At 43.4% G+C, this 24,425-nt stretch overlaps 1 protein-coding gene across 2 annotated transcripts in view; it reads right to left on the minus strand.

Moving 5' to 3' along the window:
• nos1apa (nitric oxide synthase 1 (neuronal) adaptor protein a) overlaps positions 1–24,425 on the minus strand; it is a 100,172-nt gene that overhangs the window by 31,484 nt on the left and 44,263 nt on the right. For both annotated transcript variants that reach the window (XM_079739241.1, XM_079739240.1), the window contains exons 5-7: positions 18,235–18,343; positions 11,799–11,913; positions 3,835–4,055 (exon numbers count right to left, since the gene is read on the minus strand). In XM_079739241.1, coding sequence (XP_079595367.1) covers positions 3,835–4,055; positions 11,799–11,913; positions 18,235–18,343 — 445 coding nt within the window. The remainder of the gene's footprint in view (positions 1–3,834; positions 4,056–11,798; positions 11,914–18,234; positions 18,344–24,425) is intronic.

The following is a 24,425-nucleotide window of genomic DNA, read 5'->3' on the forward strand; positions in this document are numbered from 1 at the left end:
TGGAGACATCAAAGTGGTGGTCCGACATGGAAGTTGGCAACTTTCAGGGCTTTTAAATGTATCCCCCAGAGCTTTTCCCTTTATCAGATGGCCAACCGTACCACACCTCCAACCCAACTACACCCAAAACAATTATTATATACAAACAGAGCAAAGTGACAGGGCAAAGTGAGAGAGCAAAGTGTATGTGTGCGTGCGTGCGTGCGTGCGTGCGTGCTTGCGTGTGTGGAGGCATACAGGAAACTACGATAAATGCTTGTGAGTGTTGAAGCTGGATCTCTGGTAAATCAACGTGTGTGTGTGTGTGTGTGTGTGTGTGTGTGTGTGTGTGTATGTGTGTGTGTGTGTGTGTATGTGTGTGTGTGTGTGTGTGTGTGTGTGAGTGAGTGTGAGTGAGTGTGAGTGTGTGCATGTGTGGTAAGGTCATGTTTGTAAAGCACCCATGAGATTTGTAGCCCTCCAGACTGTTTACACACAGTCAGACAGTACAGACATCAGAGGGCCGGAACGGGCAGGAGGCCAACGGCTTCTTGCACTGCTCACTGTACTCCGGCACTCAGCAAGATCTCTCTCTCACACACACACACACACACACACGCACACAGGCAGGCACGCACACACACATTTTTTAAAGGAAGAGGACTTGTGGTGCCTTTCATTTGAATTGTTTTCAGAGAACAAATGTCTTCACTAAATGACTAAATCAACAGGTTGGTTCTGGGACATGTATCTTTAATGTTGTTGTTTGTCTGTAGTTGTCTGAATGCATCTGCGACCATCAACTTACCCAAACAAGTTGTACACACATGGCAAGATTAACTCGTCAGTATTGCAATCCCTCCCCGCCTTATCCTCTGAAAACCTACAAATAATGATGGGCTGCCCCAGCTTTGACCTACAGAGACACCTACATAGATTCACTCAGTAAATAGTTAGACACATTTCCACACAAACAACTTCCACACTGGCTTAATTGAATGTTTCCTCTATTGGAATGCAGGACCATTTTTGTGTCTGCGTGTGTGTGCATGTGGTCAGTCTAACAAGAGTTGACAAGGAGAATGAACGTGCAACACTTATGCTTTCCATTCACACTTTCCCTGTATCTTTAGTGTTATCCGCAAATAGAAGACTCTTTTTGACAAATAAACACGCACGCACACACAGTTATTAAACCACTGCAGTACGCTGATTCAGAAAGACCTGTCAATACAACGTGATATCATTCTAAGTAATACAAAGTCAATTAACATTTTCTCCCTTTGGTTACGCTCTGTCATAAGTTACTTTTAATCAAATATAATTAATTATAGCTCCATATGGGTGTCATTGTCCGTAACATCCTCAGTCGCCGAAGTCACCGACGCTGGTTTTAAAGTTTAGGATACATACAGACTTCAAACAAACATGATGCTAGTTCACCTCAAACCAACAGCCATGCGCTAGCACATACACACATGCACACACAGACACAAGCCCACCTCTCGGGGGTTAGTGCAGTGACCTGACTAAAGAGGTCAAAGAAGGGAGCTGGCTGTTTCAATGATTTCAAATGGTGCTGACTTCTTAACAAGGGCCATATTGAAAGGCTGAATAACTAACAATTGAATAAGGGCCCCAAGGACTGCTTCATATGAATCTCAGTTCCTTAATATCTGCATAGATTTCTGTTGATCACAAAACATATTCCAATAACTTTCTCTCATCTTAATAACATTACTAAAATCAGAGCAGTGTTATCCACGGTGGATGAAGAGATGCTCAATAAGCATAATTCATTTCTGTTATCTAATCCAGACAATATGAATGTGTGGATGATCAACACATTCATATTGTCTGGTTTGGATTACGGTAATGCATTATTCTCTGTTCACCCAACACCACTACGAAAAGCCTCCAGCTTGTCATAACACCTCGTCCAGACTCCACATTTTCTGGAAATAGAAAATGTGATTGCACTATTTCTCCTCTCTCCACTGCCTTCCAATTAACGCCGGCTCAGATTTCAAGGGGACGATCTTACTTAGTAAATCCTACATGGAGAAGCATCTTCCAACCTGAAGGACCTTATTACTCCCCAATGTCCTTCCCAGCCCCTCTGTACTTCAGGCTACACTATATGTGGAATAGTCTGCCAGTTGTAATCAGGGTAGCTGACTGAAGATGAATTCAAATCCAAACTTAAAATCGATCTCTTTACACTCTCGGTGGGCTCATAGCGGTGTCCCTCAGCGACTCATTATAGCTAAGTCGACCTGCGCTAGCCCACCTCTGCTGCTGATAGACCTTCGAGATCCGAGGTTTCCTACATGCTACGTGTCCGCCCCCATTTTAGCATAATGCTGTCTCTGTTTGAGTGTGTTGCTGTGATCATGACTGGATGCTTGGGTACCTGCTTTCCCACCAGCCAGCACCGCATGGACACAAATTGAAATGTTCTAAGAATTTGAATGGACTAAGACTGTTTTGCTTGTTATGCTACCATTATGTCTCTATAGTGGAAGGATCCCCAACTCTACTTTCCTCCTGCAGGTTTATCCATTGATTATTATGGGACTTTTTCCATAAGCTCTATGGGGGGCAAGTGTTGAATGATACCATAACATGTGGCATGTGAGACGGTTGAAATGATTAAGGGCTAGACAAATAAAATTGAGAGGAATTCAATAATTTACCAAAAGATGTATTTACAACCTAATTGTACCTCTCTGGATTATAGGGGAACAATGCATAAGTGATAGTAATGTTATTATTTCACTATTGCTGTGGCCATGGGGTCTGCATGTATGCACAGATGTCAGAAAACACACAAACCAAGTGTGTGTGTGTGTCATGTTTGTCATGTGTGTCATGTGTGTGAGTAACACAGGGGCACCACAAGGCAGTCTGAGGTTCAGGAGAAACACTGACCCAGGGATCAGAGTGTGGGAATAGGGTGGGCCCACTGTAATTGGTCTGGGAGCTGTTCCAACGGACTGCAGAGCGGTATCAAATCTCTCACACTATTTTTAGATACCGGGTTCATGACATACATACACAAAGATGCACGCACACGAACAACAGATACACACCCTTGGATACTTTGCTGTCTGTAGTTGTCTGCTGGTGCCATTGGAGCGCTTAGAGACAGAACAAACACACACACACACACACACACACACACATTCCTGTTCGGAATTGCAAAGCTTTGTTGTTGTATTTGTAGGCACATTGCCACAATATACATTTCATAATCCATCATCAGAAACCAACATGAACCCTTACAGCCTCATCAGCCTGAAGGTAACAGCTCACTATGTGATCCTAATGAAGGGGATGGTGGTGATGCATTGGGTTTCATTTAAGATTCCATTCCATTTCCTGCTCCACTTTAATCAAGACTTTCTAATTCAAGTTTCTTAAAACAATGGAGATGAAAATAGAAGTTAATGCTAACAGCAGGTTATCCTTCGCGCCTGAGTTTTGAAGAAAAACAAAAACTGTTCACCGAGGATCCATTCAGATTAGGTGGCAATAAAATCACACAATCATCTAAATTGGCTTAACAAAGTCCTGAAATGACCTATTGTTGTGTCTCCCCTCTCTCATCTAGCCACAAATCATCTGCTTGGCTGAGGCAGAGCCAGGGCAGCTTGTCATGCAAACGGCTACACTATTTAATGTGACCAAGGAGGCTAAACGCCCCAGCACGTCTGAAGCCCGTTCAGTTTACAAATGTACAGAGTACAAAAAAGAGAGGGAAACGCTGTTTATTCCTAAATTGCGATTAATCATGATTTCACACACACACACACGCACGCACGCACGCGAGCGTTTACATCGAGGAGGGCTTACCTTGGTGTCTGTGGGGCTGTGCTCGCTTGTCTTAGCTGTGGCGTCCAGATCCGTGACTCCGCGGTTACTGCTGCTGAACTCGTCCACGGTGCTGTCGGCCGCCGCCACCGGGACGTCCTCCTCCTCCGCGTCGATGTCTGTTTCCTCGGCCGCCGTGGCGGCCGTCGTCGTCACGGCAACCGCCAGGCCTGCCGCCTGCTCCAAGGCGTTCAGTTTTCCAGCTGGACCGAAAAGAGTACACACACACACGGGTGGATGAGCATGCACACCTGCACACACACAAACGCATGCACACACACACGCGCGCACACACACACACACCAACAAATACATGCATACATGGGTATGTTCACATGTACACAGACCAAAAAAAACATATGACAATGCATGGGCATGTACACAGGCACCCATGAGTGGGGGGGGGGGCAGATACACATGTGCATAATTAGAACAGAGTATTACTTCCATAGAGAATCAGTGAAGGTACCAAATAGTGTGATGGTAAACACAACATGTACCTTACATGATGGACAAAAGCAAATTTAGCAGGAGCCTTTGTTCACAAAGATATAAGGCTCAAATCCATTAAAAGCAAATATTGCACCAGTAACAGCCTTCTAAATCTAACTGGATAAAGCATATGTAAGAATGTGCAGGTTAGGGTGTGCATTGGTGTACGTTTATATTTTCATCAAACGTGTGATCATAGGGCAGTATTTCATGTCAAAACAATGGTGAAGTGGCATGTGATTGAAGGTAAACACAAGAGCCTTTTTACGTTCATGCATGCGTGTGTGATTGCATATGCATAGGGGTGTGTTTATGTTTGCGTGTGCGATTTGCATGTTTGCACACACACAGCACCTCTGCTCTTGTTGTGGCTGCTGAAATAAATCATCTCTGCACGATGCTCAATGATGAATAGTGTGGCCCAGCTGGTCTGCTGAACCTCGTAATGCTTGTGTTAATACACGACTATGATGTAGTGTTACACCCATTTAATACCACCACAGCTGCGAGAACTAACGGTTTGGTGGTTGCTGATCTTGTGAGAGCAGAGAAACCATGTCTAGAATTTGGTCAACATTCAGAGAGGAAGCAGGCTGAGAACGCTGAGAGACAGAACACAAAGAACAGTTTTTTACTTTTAAACATAACCTCTGATTGACCACTGTTTTCCTATGGCCGAATAACATGAGACAAGAAAGGACCTGAGCACAGGCTGCGTGTAGGTCCTTTCGTGTGATGCGTCCGTTTTCTTTGTGTTTTTTTTCAATAGCCAATGTGAAACGGCACCGTGGCACATGCAGCCATGCTGCACAGGCTCTGGCGGTGGTCATCGCAAATCACTCTGCCACATCTGTTGCGACTGGGCTGTGTCATCAGGAGGTGACGGCTTCAGCTGGTTTTTATAAGAACATACTGTGTGCCCGATTCTGCTCGTAGTCTATTTCATGTCCAAGATAAAATTAAGGCTGAGGTCGGAACATTGGAAATTCCCATAAAAATAAAGAGAATTGTTGTCGTCAAATAGTAAAGGTCTATACAAAAACATTTCTGCAAACTACGTAGAAACCTCCAGACAAGGTGCTGTGGATTAAGCTCATCTCTCCATGTTCACTACTATACTAAGTTAGCGTTTGGTATTGGTATCTCCTAAGTAACATTTACGTGAGGGGAAATTGACAACACAAACAATACTTAACTGGGTACACTACTATCCCACACTAACATTCATATATCACCTGTGTTTTACAACTAGAACCAAAGATATACAATTTCCTTTCTTCAGGTTATTTTACGAGCACTATTGTGTTGCTTGTTAGAAACTAGCCATGATATTGTTTGCTTGACAGAATGGTTTGTTGCCTGGCAACGTAAGATATTGAGGGATCTGTTTTTCATTTTTATAATGAGCTCCGCTCTATATGAAGAAACTACCACTGAAAGAGTAATTTCGAAACGAGATAGGTTTCATAATGGCTGTTTCTTTAAAAGAAAAAAAGGTGAAAGCAATGGCAAAATGTAGTGGACACACCTGGAATTCTTAGTGTTGCCGGATTAAAGTTTACTGGCGACTAGATCAACTTAAAAGAAGAAAAGCAATAAGAAGGAGAGGATGCTGATTGTGGCAATTCGGGGGACTAGATGCTCTTGGCAAAGGAAATGACACCATAGATCAATTCAGTAGCAAACTAGTGGGGCCTCCGTCTGATCTACCTCAGCACTGCCCATCTCCACACCTCTTCTTATTACATTTGTTCACTTCTCTCTCTTTCCCCTCTGGTGTTGTATTTCGTGAGCCGGGGCAACACCCCAGCTGTCATTTAAAAAACCTTGCTCCATTAGATTAGCCCCAGGCGCTTGAATAGGGGGGGCATTAAAGCGCTTTATATATATATATATATATATATACAAACTTAGCACAAAAAGTAAGGAAATTTGTGTTTGGTAGATTATTTCTCTGTGGTAACAATGCTTTTTGGCAATAAATCTTATACCGTTGGAAAACCTGTTTAGTTCCCTTTCAAATGGAGCCCCATTTGTAAGGAACATGCATTTGTGGGATGAGCAGCAGCGCTGAGTATGTTGGTTGCGCCCATGAAAAATTTGCCAAATCTTTTCTGCCATTGCCAAACAGGATATTTTGCTGTTGCTATTGACACTTGTTGTTGAGCTTCTGGTACCCCAGGTGCTGCCAATCAGATGCCTGATTGGCACCTGATTAGCAGTACCTGTGAGCATGGGCCCTACTACTGTAAGTACAGCTACAGCCAGTAAGTGTCTGCTCCAAGAATCGGCATGCCGCGTTTGACTGATCTGGATAGGGCCCTTGCGATAGGGCAACTTCAAGCTGGTGATCCGCAAAACCAAGTTGCGGCATTATTTGGAGTGAGCCCTAGTACCCTCTCCAAACTGAAGGCCAAGTTCCATACAACGGGGGTTGTCAAAGACAGGACGCGAAGTGGGCGTCCAAAGAAGACGACACCCCAAGAAGACCATTTCATCACCCTGTCAGCACTTAGGTGCCGTAGCCTGTCTTCTACAGATTTGCAGTCAAGGAATGCAGGACGGTATGGCCGTGGAGGAACGTTATGTTCAGTGATGAGCTCAGATTCTGCCTACGGCAGTTGGATCGTAGAGTCAAAGTGTGGAGAAGACGCAGAGAACGCTATGCTGAATGCTGCATCGAAAGAATAACATCTTTTGGTGGAGGCAGTGTGATGGTGTGGGGCGGGTTCTCCCTCACTGGAAAAACGAGGCTTGTCATCATTGGAGACAATCTCAATGCAGAGTGATATAGAGATGAGATTCTACAACCAGTGGCAATCCCATATCTCCACAGTCTGGGACCGAACTCTATCCTCCAAGATGACAACGCTCGGCCCCACAGGGCGGGGTTTATCAGAGACTACCTCCAGAATGTGGGAGTGGAGAGGATGGAATGGCCTGCTAGCAGTCCTGACCTCAACCCCATTCAACACTTGGGATCATCTTGGGGGTGCTGTTCGTGCCAGAGTGACCAACACACGTTGGCTGACTTGCGACAAATGCTGGTTGAAGAATGGGATGCCATCCCACAGCAGTGTGTGACCAGGCTGGTGACCAGCCATAGGAAGAGGTGCCAGGCTGTTGTGGCTGTGTATGGTTCTTCCACACGCTACTGAGGCTATTGTTTGTGAAATGAATAAATTGTTAAATTGCCAATATGTCTTGTTTCTTCAAACTTCATCATCAAACAATCATCCAATCCACCAAACACCAAACGAGTCAATGGCAGAATAACATATATATATCTATATATTAGTGCTGTCAAGCGATTCAAATATTTAAAATCGCGATTAATGACATACTTAACTCGCGATTAATGGCACATATTTTTCTATTCTAAATATCCCTTGATTTCATGCTGCTAGCCTTTTAGTAAGATCAGAGAGTGTTGAGAAGAACAATAAGAACAAAGAACCGCAGTGAATTCAACCCGGTCCACTTGACATCAGGTAGGTGAATGGTAGGCCTACCTTAAAACTTCAATAGCCCAGGATTTTATTTGTATCAATCACTGAACTTTCGAACAAAACTCTTGCTCAGCAAAGATGGGAAATACTATAACATTTATTATTTAAACCAGTATGAATATTCCTACCGTACGTAGGCCTATACACATTACAAGGCTATCGAATAACGCCTACACACACACACACACACACACCCACACCCACACACACACACACACACACACACACGGTGGCAGAGTAGTAATCGAGAGAGCCGGGAGAATTCCCGGTGGGCCGCTAACGGTTTGGGGCTGTCGGGCTGATTACTGCGGGATAACAATATTGCATTTATAAAAGTTCCTTACAGCGCCGTCCGGCAGCCTGAGCTGTGCGCCCGCAACCTCTCACTCACATAACGGAAGCAACACTCACAAACTGTCAACGTCGCAATCAAGTCGATTTTGTCTAGAGGGGACGAACTAAGCGGCCCCTCCCGGAGTGGTACAGCCCAGGTGGGCCTTGAACTGCGATTGGTCAGAAAGACGTAACAGAATTGAACTCTCGTGCAGGCTTGAACAGAGTGACACAAAAACACACACACACGTACACACACACACGCACACACACTTTTAAGGAGTTTTTCATCCGCTCCGTATCCTTGCTTGCCCAAACAAGATTGAGCGGCGTGCTTGTTGTTTTGTTTCCGGTGTAGCTAGATCCGGTATGGTGTTGTAGTTTTTCTAACGTGACTGGTAGTTGCTGCTAGGTGAAAAAGCAGGTGAAAAAACTACAACTTTTGCCAAGCCAAAAGAGCGTCGATCGCGCGATAAAAAAATAAACGTCGTTAAAATTGGTTTGCGTTAACGTCGTTAATAAAGTGTTAAACTGACAGCACTAATATATATATATATATATATATATATATATATATATATATATATATATATATATATTAACACATTCAGATAACATTTTAGACAGCCGACACCGAGAGAACCTCAGTTGGCCAGATTAGATTGAATGGGGGGGGGGGAAGGGGCACTAGGATAGGTGATCAAAGAGATCCAAATCTACCTTAGCATCTGTCGGGTCATTTTTCATTCACTTATTTCCATTTAAGCAACAGCTCATATGCTTACACATGGGGATGCCTGTGCCCTGGGCCACGACCAATCTGCTCAACTTAGTACCGACTGGCCCACTCCTCCTCCTCCTCACTTCTTTCATTTCTCTGCATCAATATTCCTTCTCAAACGTTGCTCTCTTATCATCACCTTTAGAGGTTAGGGAGGGTACATGCAATCTCTAAGGCCTACCATATGTGTGTAAATACACGTATAGTGTGCCCAAGACATTGCATATATATATATATATATATATATATATAAAGAGAGGACTCGTTCTCCATTTCAAATGACTCCAGAAGCAATCAGCAAAACAATTGCACGTTTCACAAAATAGACCCCCATCCCTGCTATAAGGACGTTTCTTTTTTGCTATTCTCGGTAGGTGGTAGATCTCATGCTGAAACGTATTCAGCTAAGCGCTTGTTGTGAGCAGGAAGGTTAGAAGCTCTTCAGAATAACCAGCTATCGGTCATCGCCTCTAACTACACCATGTCATATTTAGTTAAATGCAGGATGTACACCTAATAATAATAATAATAATAATAATAATAATAATAATAATATAACTAAACATCCACCAACCACCAATTCATCTGACCGTCCACTGCCTCAAACAATTTCATTTCCTAAGGAAGTTGGCACTTTGTGGTTCATGTCCCAACCCACTCCACCCCTAATGCACCGCTCTGGGCCAGCAAGTGCCACGGTTCACCACAGACCAAATTGATTTGAAAGAGCAATATCCCTGGGAGGATGGAGCCATGGGAGCTTGAGTTTGGCCATAATCCTATTTTTTACGCTCATATTTTTAAACTTTTTTAAGCAAAAGTGTAGCTGCAATGAAAAAATGATGAATATTGTATTTTGTAACAAAGGTTATGGCTGCAGTGAGTAAGTGACATTGTGCAGGTTTAACCAATAATGCTAATTGAATCCCGTATGTATAACAAAGGACAGAGACAGCTCGTCTTTAATGTACTTTCCTGGGCAGGCTATAGTGAACCAGCCGAGGCAGTACTGAATGTTCCACTTTAAATCATAGCCGTCACTTCAGTTTTAAGCAGCATTGATGGCCATGTGTATGATACACTTGACCCATCTTCATATATGGGATTCTGTTTGCGTTTGGATGAGGATTCACTGGTTTACCGGATGGACAGGAAAGCAAGGAGACAACACCTGCCATCGCCCTCTCTTAAAAACTATTTTTGATTTATAGTACAGTGCCTTAAAATGAGAGGAGAAACAAAAGCAAGACGGAATTCACAGCTAAAAAAAACTATCCCAGAAAACCGACTGGACTCCATGTGGCGGGGTAATATTTCCTGAAACCCCCGAGTGAGACAGTGACTGTTCTTTCTCGCTCATCCTAACTCAGACACACATTGGCACACCTGTGCCTGTGGGCCAAATTGACACGTGGCAGTGGATATCAAGCAGCTCAGTCTGTCATTGTTCTGAAGCTCTGTCTTCTCTCCTCAGGTTGAATCAGGCGTGACATTCACTCCAGACCTCGCGGTATGCAGGCTGTTATTGTGCGTTTGTGTGTGTGTGTATGTGTGTGTGTGTGTGTGTGTGTGTGTGTGTGTGTGTGTGTGTGTGTGTGTGTGTGTGTGTGTGTGTGTGTGTGTGTGTGTGTGTGTGTGTCTGATGACATTTTAAAGAGGCAAGAAACTACTTTGGGAGTCCTTTTGTGGCTGATGGTCTATGGCTGCTTGACGTCACATCACCCAGGGGTCTACTAGCGTACCATCCAAACAAAGCTTTTCTCAAAACAACCATGTTTGTGTTTTGTGGCTGGCAATGAATGGGCTGTGACCACATATCATTACTTTTCTTAAACCCTCGTCCATGGCCCAAATGCAGGTGAGGGATTTTGCTTTGAAACATAACTGGCAACACTGTAATTCAAAATTGTGATTGCACTACTATAATTAACCGTTCTGTTTACTATAATAAACAGAATACCTGTTCAGAACTGAGCCCAGTAAGTGGAACAAGCTATAGGGTCAGGGGAGGAATTGTTTGTAGCAGCCATGTCTGTCTGTTTGTACAGCTCTTGTGGAAGAGACTAACACGTACTTCCTCTAACAGCCCTTCATTTCATTCTCATAAATAATACAAAGCCAACAATCTGTATCTTTGTTCCATTAGGATCTCAGAGGCTAGTTCATCCTCATATTATATGTTCTCTAAGGTCCTGGTTGACAGTTGGATTTCATACAAAAGTTATAAAGGATTGCACATTAATGGGTCAAGTGCAAAGAGGCCTTTCAATTCGTGCCTCAATGTGCCAAATATGGATTGTTTCCACTGCTGGTTGCAAAAACCTCAAACAATTTTGACGCACCATTGAGGGCAAATCTATACACCCGTGAAACGGTCATGTATAAACCGATGGGTCAAAATCCCAGACGGTACGTCCACTTATGCCGCGTTTCCACCGGAGGGTGCAGGTCGGTAGAGTTTGAAAAGGTGCGGCATGGATCGTGTTTCCACCGCCAAAAGTGGGCGTGACCTGGACAATGGCGAAAGCTTAGTTTATTGAAGAAATGTCGCGAGAAAGTTTGCCATCCTTCTTGGACATCCTACATTGTTATTGATTTATTAGCAGGCTACACTGTGTCGGGCTGCTATGAGGTCACGATGCCAACGTAGCTGCCACGGCTATCGCCATCCGGCTTAAACCCCCCCCCCCACCGTAAGCGTACTGTCGGCGGTGGAAACGTGAGCCGAAACTGAGCTGTGACGAACCGCACCTTCACTACTCCACCAAGCCGCACCGAACCGACCCGCACCCTCCGGTGGAAATGCGCCATTATTGCTTTATGGGCAGTACCTGTCTTGTCTCCGTCCTCCGTCCCATCTGCGCTCTGCTGGGTGTGCAGAAGGCTGAGCTTGTGGCACACCTCAAAGGCCTGGCCCACCGTCCTCACGATGCGCATGGCCTGGCTCTGGGAGACACACACACACCCACAGACACATACACACACAAATAAACAGAATAAGTTAGTGAAAGCACGTCAATATTTCTGGGAGATAGGAAGCAGTTCAGACCTACAGAATACAGAGTGATTCATCTTTAGCTCCATCTCAGGAGCACTCGAAAGGTATCTCTTAAAAAGTAGTTCTCAGGATTCAGAAGCACTATCACACCAACTTAGCGCCTAACTCACTCAGTTGGCATCAATCTATGCAGAGGAAAAGTTTAAACTGTCTGTGATGCAGGAAGTAAGGGGTAATGTTTGTGAGTACAGATTTCTGGTAAATGTTTGCCTCCAATCAGTTATGTGATAAACACAGCTCCCTTCTGGTGACAGTGTTGCAGCATTTCATTCCGATGACTTCAGCCTGTTCAGTAGATTGTGGGCTTTAAAGGAGGCTTAAAGTCGCACTGTGTCCGATCGAGCCCCGCCAAGTGAGCAGGCGGGAGAATAAAAAAAATTAACTCAAATAGCGTTCAGTCCATTATAACTGGCTGTGTGACAACTGTGTGACGCGAACTTAGCTTGGCTGATGTGAGTGGGAGGGGCTTTGGGAGTGTCAATAGTACGATTCTTGTAAACAAAGAAAGAGGAATGGGCTGGTTGGCATTTGTTATATGATATATTCTATTTGTAGAATATATCATCAATACGATTTTATTTCATTGATAACCTTATTGAAATCAGTCATCATTGTTGACTACAGATATTTCCAGGTGTTTTAAGATAGTAAATAATTCAAGTTACTACTAACTTCAATCAACCTCTTTTGCCCTCTATCATGCTTCCATCGACATAGTCAGTACCATTCCAATTTTATAGTTGTTTCATCATAGTTTTCTCACCATCATTTATCATTCAGGTTGAACTCAACAACTGTTCCCTCCTATCCTGCAACTGTCCCTTCATATTTCTGATTGAATCCGACAATGTCAATGGCCTCATGCGCTCCCCAATTTCTCCTGTTACTTTTCTCTGGTTATTTGAAAAGCAGTGATTCCCCTGGACCTCATCCCCTGACCCACTCCAAACCTGACAAACATGAGGTGTTGCTTATCACAGTTCATTTTTCAGCCAGCGGTTGGGGTCAAGGCCCTAAACCCTGAAACACCGGGCAGACGGTCGGCCATCTGTTGTCTCTGCCCGTCTGTAGGCGTCGGTGGCCCTGGTTTCCTGGGTGCATGTCCGCACTCCTTCCGGTGTCACTTTTTGAATGACGAATACAGACTACCGCCTACTGCTGGTAGGGAGAGTTATTCCCTCTCACTCAGGCGCAGAAGGACCATGCTAGTTGGCTGTTGGCTGCAGTTCTCTTGGTGAGTTCAGTGCAACTTTTTGGCCGAGACGTGAACGACGTGAGGCGACTTCTGTGTCTTGGTGTCGGACTTGGTTGCGGCTTGAACTTTGACGTGGGTTTGGGGTGTCAGGGCTTTAGCTAGGGGCTCCCACTCCTAAGTGTGCCTGGCAGAGGGGTGGACAGGCCGGGGGGATGTCTTGCAGGGAAGGCACTCTGTGACCTGGGGCTAATCTATCCCTCACACGCTCCATTCTCTTCCTTTTGCTTGCCCTCGTTTCTATCCCCAAATTCTTTTCCCTTCAAAGTGAATGCAAACTGGAGAAAAGCGTGGTTCTATTTATAGCATGCCGCATGCCATGAATTAAAATAATTTAATATGTTAAAATGAAGCACTAAAGATAATTGCAGCATCAATGCAGAAAACGTTATTGGCTTGAATTATCAAATGTGCTATGTTAAGAAACTCTTTATTTTAAAACGTTCTGTTATGATATGATGATAGAGCATTAATAATAGTGGGACACGATAAAGTTGAAAGAACCATGCTCAGCCTATTGACTGCAGTGAAATTGTGCGCGTGTTTGTGTGCGTGCTCATGTGTGCGTGTGTTTCTGTTCTGAGCCCTAATTATTAGAGCAAAATGTTTGCTAGTGAATGCATCTACACTTTGTGTATGCGTATGTTTGTGTGTGTGTGTGTGTGTGTGTGTGTGTGTGTGTGTGTGTGTGTGTGTGTGTGTGTGAGTGTGCTTGGGTTTGTTTGTGATAAATGGGGTGTTATTAACTTAAGATGCCTCAGTGGCTCCTCAGAGCCAAATCGTTTGCTCCAGGCTATGCACAAAGGCCTCTTACTTTTACTTACCTATCCATCAGCTCCACGCGCAAGCGCGCACACGCAGCTCCCAATCAGGGTAGTTGACGATGGATGGCCATGGCATTTATAGTGCCCTATTTGCCCCAAAACCCTGGCAAAATATTCTGTTGCAGTAGACCCATGCCACACGCAACCTAGGCTGGTGCCACACTCCACCAAGAGGGCTTTGCTGCGCTTTCGACAGAAGGACACAGTTTGATGATGTATAAACCGGTGTATTGCAGAGTTCTTCCCGCCACAGCCCAGCCGAGCACCAGTGTCGAGACAGTGTGCTGCTTGAACAAGTTATCAACCACACACAATCCACAGCGTCAGACAGCCTGAAGAATTGTGCAGCTGGGCCGTGATTACATCATTTTTGGTTCATGCCGGCTAGTGCAGTCATGCACAACGACTATAAAGTTACTAATTTCTTAACAGCTCCTGTGTGCAATACATTTTCTAATTGTTCCAGTCTGCCTGTGCTTTTGTTTTAATCTGGGGTGCTTTTGAGCTTTCCCTTCACCCACAAACATTAAATGATCCCTTTCATCCCATCTCCCTGTAGTAGTCCTGTGCCTCCCACTTTGAGACAGACCGTCCCGGACGTAGGTTGCGAATGGACACTGGTCGACAAAGAAAAGTGACGGAGACAGTCAAAGTAGCAGTTTGGCTGACACGAGTGGCGCTATCAAGTGTCCTCCTTCTCTTCCCTTCTCTTCCCTCCTGTCACGTCTGCTCCCTCGACCTATTCATGCCTGCCAATTAGTCAGCCATTACGGTCCCGGCAGCTATTCCAAGGCGGCCCTTAAGAGCAAAGACAAAAGTAGCCATTGCACAGGGATTGTGTTGACCGCCAAGCCCCGTGGGGAAGGTAAAAACATGAAGGCCGATAAAGAAACACGTTGAGGCTAACGGTTGCATGCAGGAGCTAGAACCACATAACCATCGCAACCTTCCGATACATTTAAATGATACAGGATTCTTTATAATTTAAACATATATCTATTTTATTGTTTTTTTGTCTCACTTGTTTTAAGACAATTGTTTAAGATTGGGGAATGTAAAAATAGGATACCGATATATTAAACAACGATAATCCCACGTGGGCCAACCCTGGGCTTAGCTAAACTTTTCTAATTAAAAACACCATGACAAATTCTACCAAGAGTCCAGTCCATTACTTCTGAGTATAGACCAGGATCTATGTCTATGTTGGCTTTATATAGGCTTAATTGGCCAGAGCATCAGCACTCCATTAAAATGGAATTGACAGAATAGTGAGGCTCATTAGTAATCTAAGTAGAGTTGACATATATTACCATTACATAGCATAACTATAGGCAATAATAGCTTGAAATTGGACCTCAACACTGTTATTTCTTTGTCACTCACATCCTCATCTGCATAGGCCTCAATGCATATATATCTGCATAGTGAAGCAGTCAGAAATAGATTCAGGACAGAAAAAGGCCTATGAAATCTAATACAGATACACATTCCACTTTACAATGTGATGACACTTGAGAAGCAGTTGATAAGAAACTGTCTAATGCCATTCAAAGCATATTTTACTTTTGAAACATGAGACATTTTCAAGTAAACAGGGTAATTAGAGGGGGCCGAAAACGCAAGAGAAATGCCGCGATTATGATCCTTTGGGATTTGCATGGCTCGTGTGAAATTGATGAAACCAGTGTGCCAGATCAGCCGGCTTGCCTTATTCATCATTTTGAGTGGAGCAGAAGCGTGTTTATAGGTGTTATTAATCAAAGTGATAAGCCTTTCAGCATAGACATTGTAGAGGAAGCTACAATGGTTAGACCTTTTATCAGAATTTTGAATAGGGAAATAATCTGGCAGTAAATGAAGACAATTCTCATTTCATGGTGTCTAGGCAACAGCAAACCTTGAACCACCAAAGCAACGTATTTTATGATGTACTGAACCCGATTTTTTTAAATGATGAATTAATTTGATGTGTGCACCAATCAGCAGAAATAATTAACAAAGCTCAACAATTAATTGGATATATAAAACTATTATAAATCTATTTGAGATTCACATATTCATTCATAAAGGTCTTGTACAGCAGCTGGTCATAAAGATACAAAGCCTTATACATGACCGTATTCATTGATGTGTGTTGCACCATATAAATGGGCCTTGAGATGAGCTTGTCAGTTCCATGAAGATGCATAGCTTTGCCCATTCAATGTTTTCGGTCAACAGTGAATATAAAAGACACAAAGACACTCATGTCCTTGGCCTCTGGCTGAGACACACACACACACACACACACACACACACACACACACACACAGCATTGAGTGCACTACGATGGATATCTCTGGACGCCCTGCAATCGCCCCGACAGAAGAGCGCTCATTAGTTGTCTTGCTTTTAAAGTGTTGGCTCTGGGAGGAAGAGGGAGGGAGGGAGGGAGAGAGAGCTAGGGAGAGACAGTGGCAGAGAGGGGGGGAAATACTTCTCCATGTTGGACAGAGGGAGGTAGGGAGGGAGGTACGTTTTTCATATGCTGATATCCTGATTCAAGATTGGTCATTATTTTGCTGCCAATAATAGACACTGAAAAAGTTCACTATCAGATTTTTTTCAAGAAATCATCCTTTGAAAAGATGCTTTCATAGGAACACATTTAAATATCTACACTTGGTGTGCACATTCCAAGCTTTTTAGTCTTGCTCTACACCTCAAAGTATTCCTACTATAATAACCCTCTCCCTCTTTTTTAAATGAGATGGATGCCAGACCAGTGCTTCACCACCACCACTGGTCCTTGACGTACACAGGGACCAGACAGCAGCACCACAAACTAGGTATCCAGGTATACAAAAACACACACACACGCTCAATAGCACTAGGGCAAACGGTTCCCCCAGAGACCACTGGAGCTTCATAACCAGCTCTGCCACCCATCTTAGACAGTGGCTATACAGCATGTGTCGGAAATTAATTAGCTGTAGTGTGCGCGTCCGTTTCTTTGTATACCATAGACATACAATTAAAGTGGCCATTACAGGATGTTATTCCATCCAGTTAAAAGGTACAGTGTTTAAAATGTAGGTGGCAATAAGCAGTGAAATTGCAACCATCTGAATCCCCCAACACCACCACCACTATAACCCCGCCATTTCCAACAACTGCAGAAATGCTTGTGTCGATTATTTCAGGAGTTCAAGAGTTATCTGTCACAGTATGTTAGGAATCTCGACTCTGTAGTGCAGGTCTCATGGGTTCATTGCGTCAAAAGTTTGCCAATTGCCAGGGGACTAAGCATGTTGCTAAAACAACACATTTGCCCAACCTGCCACTGCGACCATATGTATATTTTAATACATTAAGATGCAGACTATGGCAGTTGTGCTCCGAGAAGAGAGAGAATTGTATTCTTGGGATAGACAAGATAGTGTCCACTCCCTGCTCGATTATTGTATATTCAGGAGCTACTATAGCTGTTCCGCATGAATAATTTCCCTCATAGATGATATCAATAATAACACAAAAGGTACCACAGGGGATACTGCTCAATCAAAACATGTTTGCCATTAGAATACATTTTGTTGAAAACAAACAGACACCCTTTATGAACTGTGTCTATGTAAAGCCAAACTACATTCGATAAAAACAGTGCTGTTTAATTTATTGCTATTCACTGAAGTCCTGCAGATCTTTTTTGATGCCTTCGAATGAGCTACCAAGGACGGCTTCCTGATACCCTTTGACGGGGCTTCCCCGCTCTTTTGCTGTTGTCTTTATCCTAGCCTTGTCATTTACTCAAGCAGGGATAAGGTCTGACAAGCCAGCGACAGTCACTACGCGCATTGCAATGTTCTTCACTTGTCTGGCTAGCCAAGGCTAGCTAGGGACACAGAATGTTGGTCCACGCATACAGTTGGCCGCGGTTCGTTAAAACACAGACAGGGGTGTAGTTCTGACACAACTAGACAACAATTATGTAACATAAAAAGAGATTGAACTGTCAGTACCCATACCATGGGAAATTATGTAGATGGCTGATGAACTATCTTCTCTAGCCCGCACAAACAGTGATGTGTGTGGGCTGATGCGAGGCTACTTGTTACACCAATGAAGAAAAGGCCATGTGCTCTGAGGCTCACCTTCTTCTTCGACTTGAAGACGTTGCAGCGGAACAAGTTGCTCTGTCCGTCCCGGGCGATGTAGCTGAAAATCTTCAGATCCTGAGAGTCGTGGGACACGTAGAATATTCTGGAAGACAAGTAGAGTAATATTCATGAAAAAGACATATAGATAGAAACATTTATAATTTGCCGTTAGCATTTTATTTGGAAAATTGCTTTTAAAAATTGCACCATTGATGCAAGGACTGTCTCCTACTATTGAAACTATTGAAATAGTAGTTGACATTTAGAAACGCAGCGATTGCACTATTGAAGTGGTTTGGATCAACTCGGCTCTCGATTGTGATGTAACTGTCATGACCTAACTCGGGCCAACTCCACATCTCATCGAGGAGTCTGATGACAAACTGATGCCCATCTACAGCTAATCGCTGCCCTTATCAGCCTCCCCCACCTGCTCCCGCCTCACACTGTTCTTCTCAAGATAGGTGATGTGCAAACAGCAGCTGCTCCCCCTTTGCCAAGGTCTAAAATGCGTAGGATTCAGCCAAATTACCTTTGACTCTCGGATCTTCACCTAAGAGGTGAAGTCTTGAAGATTAGTAGTGTCAACTATTGACTATGTCGCTGTGAGTTTCAAATGTTATTAGCACTGTCATCAACAATAAGATACTTATATAATGGTTGAAAAAACATATTTTATCGACATTGTCTGGAATTTACACTCTTATATTTGCCAATTAAGTTTGAAGAAAACCAATTGCTTAAGATTCTATAGGACCCTCCAGTAGAATTTTGCAGTGGGTGATCATCACACTGTATGGCTCCCTTTGAAATTAATGTTTTAACCTAAAATAAGAATAACATTATAATGTATATTCTTCTGAAAATTGGTGAGAGAGAAAAAGGAGGATCTTGAACAGACGAAGAGTGGAAAGAGACCATATGTTAAAATGGCCTGTAAATATAAACCGCTTGTTTGCAGAAGCTCAAAAATAAACAAAGGCTTTTAACAGAAGGTCATTACCCAGTAGTACACAATGAATATCAGAAAGAGAGTGCTTCTAATTGGGCTGTAATTGTGAGACATGGGGGGGGGTTGATGTTGTAGTCAGAGAGCAGTTTGACAATACAAAACGTTGACCTCTGGACAGCGGCCAATGCCATAGGTGAAAAGACAATGGTGGTAATGATCTCACCACCTTCCGTACACGATTGTATAAATTGTTGACATTTCCATCATGTCGGTTTTAGCTTCTTCTTTTTTCTAAATATTGACCGTTTTTGACACTGCTTCACAGATGGTTGACAATATATGGGACAATGTTCGAAGCAATGACTCATTCGTCACCCTACAATGGTAGGAAGATTGTCAAACAAAACCACAAGAGATAGGGTGACAGAAGCGGAGCCTAAAAGCGAAATAAAATGAAAAATCTGTAGTTCTTGTCAGAGAAACATTGTTCCTTCCAAACCAACTCAAACAAGCATTTTTCTCTCTAAGAGACTTGCAACAGGAATGCAAGCCTGCACATCTAGAGATGGTTAACTTCAGATACAAAGTTAGACATAATAAAGGCAAGAGTTGGTTTAGGTTTTATATTGTTAAAGAACCCAGAATTGTGTTTTTTCATGTACGTCTTCCATGATCTGCAGCAGAGTAGAAGGGCCTTTTCGGAGGTACACTTTTGCCGACACCACGGTGGGGTGGAGCTTCGTCTGGGCTGAGGCCAATGAGAGTGTTACGTCTCAAGGACGCGTACAGTATAACCCCACAGTGTGTGGCACACTTCATATTCAACAACTTGCTCATTAAAAGCACATTGGCCGTTACATGTGGATAACACGTCCCATTTCCTTCCTAGAACTCTTACTCTTTTTTTGAATATCATAGTGTTCAAGGGTCAAGCTGAAACAGGGGGTTTGCTTACACTTAGAGGGAAGCTAACAAACACATTATGACCAATAAAATCCATTAGCTTCAGGGAAGAAGGTCATGCTGTAGAAAATAACAATGAGGGAGACACTGGATTCATCTCAGTGTGCTAATGATGGTGTGATACAACAGGTGGTGTCATCATAGTGCACTGCAAGCAAATGACTTCTGCCCAAGCCCACAACGTTAGACTCATTAACTCTAATTAGTGGGAGTAGTTATTCACCAGGTTTTTTTCCACAGTAGCAAATAAGCCAGACGTTTCACATTTTAATATCAGAGGGCACCAATGCCAGCCAAAACATTTAATCCAACACATCAATCCTAGCACTAAACACCGAAAACACTAATCATGATAGTCATTAAAGAACTATTGAATTATTCTTAATGGTAAATGAGAGAAAACTGTTTCAATGGATCCTTTACCCTAAATTGACCACACGACTACAGGCTTAATGCAAATGTAAATGTAACTCAATGCTGAGACTTAACGTCAGGATCAAACCGTTTAATGTCTCCTGTTGCTAACACTCAAACTAAATCTCATGACATGTGAGTGGTAAAGATGACAGCCATTATGTTCACAAAAGTCCAAAATGCACAAAAAGCTGCATTACCAAATATGTTTGTTGTGCGGTGTTCCACCTTGCTAGCGGTCCTGCCTGAATCTCATCAATGGGAAGAAGCTGCGAGTGTAAGGGAGCGTTTTCCACAGCAGTTGTCAAAGTGTTGCGGCTGCCGCTATGTAGGTCAGATACCTTGTCTTCATACTTCCTTCAACCACTCGGCACTTTGATGTTTTAAGCACCTTGTGCGTTCTGCTGCGATTTATCCAATCCACTTACTTTTAACAAGCTCCACCTCCGAGAGGAAAATCACAGGTGAATGGACACTGTGTCACAGGAGATCAAACGGTGCATTAATGAGCCCCATTTTGAGAGTAAAACCGTTTGAAAGGGGGGTCGTGTCGAGTTAGCCGCGGGGCAGGAGGAGGGGCCGGGGAGCCGAGCTGGGTAGCCGAGCGGTCTCATTGGGAGGAAAAAAATGAACAAGAAATAAATCCCACTGATGGATAAAAAGGAAAGATAAATGGAGTTAAACAGAGAGTAAGACATAGAGAGGTGGTGTCGGTGACCCTGAAAAAGCAATGAATGAAGGAGGGGTGGGGAGCTATTCTTCCAGGTAACGGTGGAAAAGAGAAGAAACAAGGCACGTTTTGAAAAGGCAAAGAGCAATTGAAGGCGAGGAAGTTTAAGTGAAGACAGAGGAAAGGCTTAACGTGTAAAGGGTACAAGATGGTAGCAAGGCGAAATAAATAATTATGCTGAGTATATTGAGGGAGGAGAGGAGAGGAGAGAGAATGACAGCAGAATCAAACGGACGATTCATGGGTACATGATTATTTTCTGTTTGGTGGAGCACTGCGATGCTGACAAACACATTCAGGGCTTTACTTGAGGTTAAGCTGTGGCTGACACCGACTGCGGTAGCTGACACCGACTGCGGTAGCTGACACCGACTGCGGTAGCTGACATCGAATGCGGTAGGTCTGTCACGAGACGGATTTCTCACAATGAAGAAGATGGGCAGCGGTGTTGGATTCAGTCCAGGTCACATATTTAAGAACCTAGTCATGAGCACACGTGCCACATGCCTTCCTTCTTAAAGGAAAACCAAATGGATTGCGAATGTGTGCGCATGCCGTTCACACCGGCAACACAACTTTTGAAGGACCCGGGCAAACGTTGTGGTCAACAGGCATGAGAGTGTTTGGTGACCTTAAGAGTTTGTGGTGTGCTGACCTAACATCATGAGATCACACACACACACACACACACACACACACACACACACACAGATTACAAACAGCCAACAGCAGTGATCAATTAGACAGAAGGGTCAGACCCAATCCCACTGAGCGAGCAGTATGAAAGCGTACAACACTGTACGCCCACACCTCAACGAGTTGACCGATGGAGCTCCGCATCTCAACAACTGAATCTACATTCATACCATTTCTCAGCGCCTCTCAATTACATTATCGGAAATCCATAGTGCCGGCAGCCCAGTAATAAGACCCGTGGAACAGGGTGGACGGTATAACGTGACCTTGTACAAAGAGCCTTCCAGGAGCAGATGCGTGGAGGACTGCTCGATACACAACGTGTGTTTACTAGTCCACCTCGTGGGATAACCGGGACGTGGCCTCAGCCCGGAAGGAAGTGAAGCGATGAGGTGCCCCTTCGGCTGAGCAGGCAGAGCATATTGGTTTCAAATCACGCTCTCGAAGCCGGCGGTAATACATCGCTCTCACTCATTCGCCAATTTCCGGGCTCCAGGCCCTTCTTTTTTTATAACCCTTCTCTTTTTTTCTGACAGTTGTTTAGTATTTTTTGGAGCAAATAAGCCGTCAAACACAGTCTAAAAAACGGTATCGACGCCTTTTTGTTTTTGAAATGGAGCAGTTAACAATATGTATTTGGATGACTGCGAACAACAATGCAGAACACAATAAAAGTATCTGCATTCTGCAATTATTCAGTTAATCATGCAGAAATTCCAATATTTCTGGTCACAACAGCTGTTTCCACATCAAAACAACATAGTTGGAAGTATGTGTAAGCCAGCAGAACATTATTTGTCAAATAAGAGTGTGTGTGTGTGTGTGTGTGTGTGTGTGTGTGTGTGTGTGTGTGTGTGTGTGTGCCATGCAAGTTAATATTCACACACACATTTTCACAGGTGAATGCTGAGCTTGAAGCAGTTTTATTTCCTTGAAATTTTATTTCCTCCCTAATACATAATCAACTCAACCACCTGACCTGTGTGTCGCAAGAGAAAGCTGATAGTGCCAAGAACCGATATGGAAATCACTCCATAAATCCCATCTCTTTTCTGATCTCTCAGACACAACATAATTTAAACTCGACTAGGGATTCAGCGTATCACTCGATAGAAGTAGGAATATCGTCATTTAAAAAGTACTTTAGTCCTTGGAGGAGATAACTTGTTATGGCTTTTTGTACAAAACATTTTTTCCTTGTACTGGGATTTTTTGCTTGGTCTTCCAAATGTCTGTGTTGTTAAAAGTCCCTTGTGGCTTTTGCGAAAGTCCTTTGTGTATTTACCTCAACATTTTATGCTTGTTCCATTCCTGTAGTCTTTCTTTTCCTGTCAGTTGCCAGTACGGCTTTGTCTGTTCAGTAGGGTTCTTAGGGTTTTTATTCTTCTTAAATGTGCCCCTCTACCTGCCAAATGTTTCACCCTTTGTTGTTGAATTCATAGTTTAAAGGACTAATTTATATATCAAATATACAACAATGCTATGGTCTGAAAGTTTGCATTTGTTTTGGCCTGTGTTATGATTCACTATTCTCAGAGTACCCCGGGTTGCCAGATATGAAAGGAAGTAACACAAACAAAGAAAGCTGCAACCAGCAAGCAAACAAACTGGATCAACAGAATTTTACCCTATTAAACAAACTTTATATTATAGCTTTTCGTTTAAATGTCCTCTTTTGAGCAGTGCTCAAAGATAGGTAAATCTTGGGAGTTGCATTTGAAAGATGAAGAGCCCAGAGGTATTTCAAGCATGATGCCACATGAGCTAGCTTGTAATTTGCACACAAATAAATTGCAAACTTATTCATTAGCCGATCATCAACTTATATTGTAGTACTCGTCATCACTCATCATTTAAAAAATGTAAGAATTGCACTCTTCTAATTATAATTTTGCACTCGTGCTCATGTTTGTTCGTGCTCATGTTTGTTCATTCTCATCAACCTGGCATTCCGCGTTGGCTTCAATGTCTGCGGGTATGGGCCGACCAAGGCAATCCTCTCCAATCGTGTGAATTTGTAGTGCAGTACCCATTTTAATTGCCCTGGGTCAATGTTAGATATTGTACATTCAAAGCTGAGGGAAGGCCAGGTGCTGTAAGGGTAATGTATAATGTCTGGCATACCCACCTACCAGAATAACAACAGTGGAGATCTACCCAGCCGAAGCAGAACACCTCCATAGAGCATGACTTAAAGGTTACCCCTTACCAGGGGTGCAAAATAACAAATTACGTCTACTCAACTTATTGTAATTGTTAAGCTTTTGCATGTAAATCTACCTTCACTGATAAGACTTTCAGTTAAATAATACATTTCACTGCATCTAGGAAAGTCATTTGTACAGAGTACACAGTACATAGGCTGTGGCAGAGGAAGAGCTTAAATGCAAGACAAGACTTATCTTTACACCCATCCCAACTATCAAAAGG

Source organism: Pollachius pollachius (genome assembly GCF_949987615.1).
Source record: "Pollachius pollachius genome assembly, chromosome: 7".
Taxonomy (NCBI): Eukaryota; Metazoa; Chordata; class Actinopteri; order Gadiformes; family Gadidae; genus Pollachius; species Pollachius pollachius.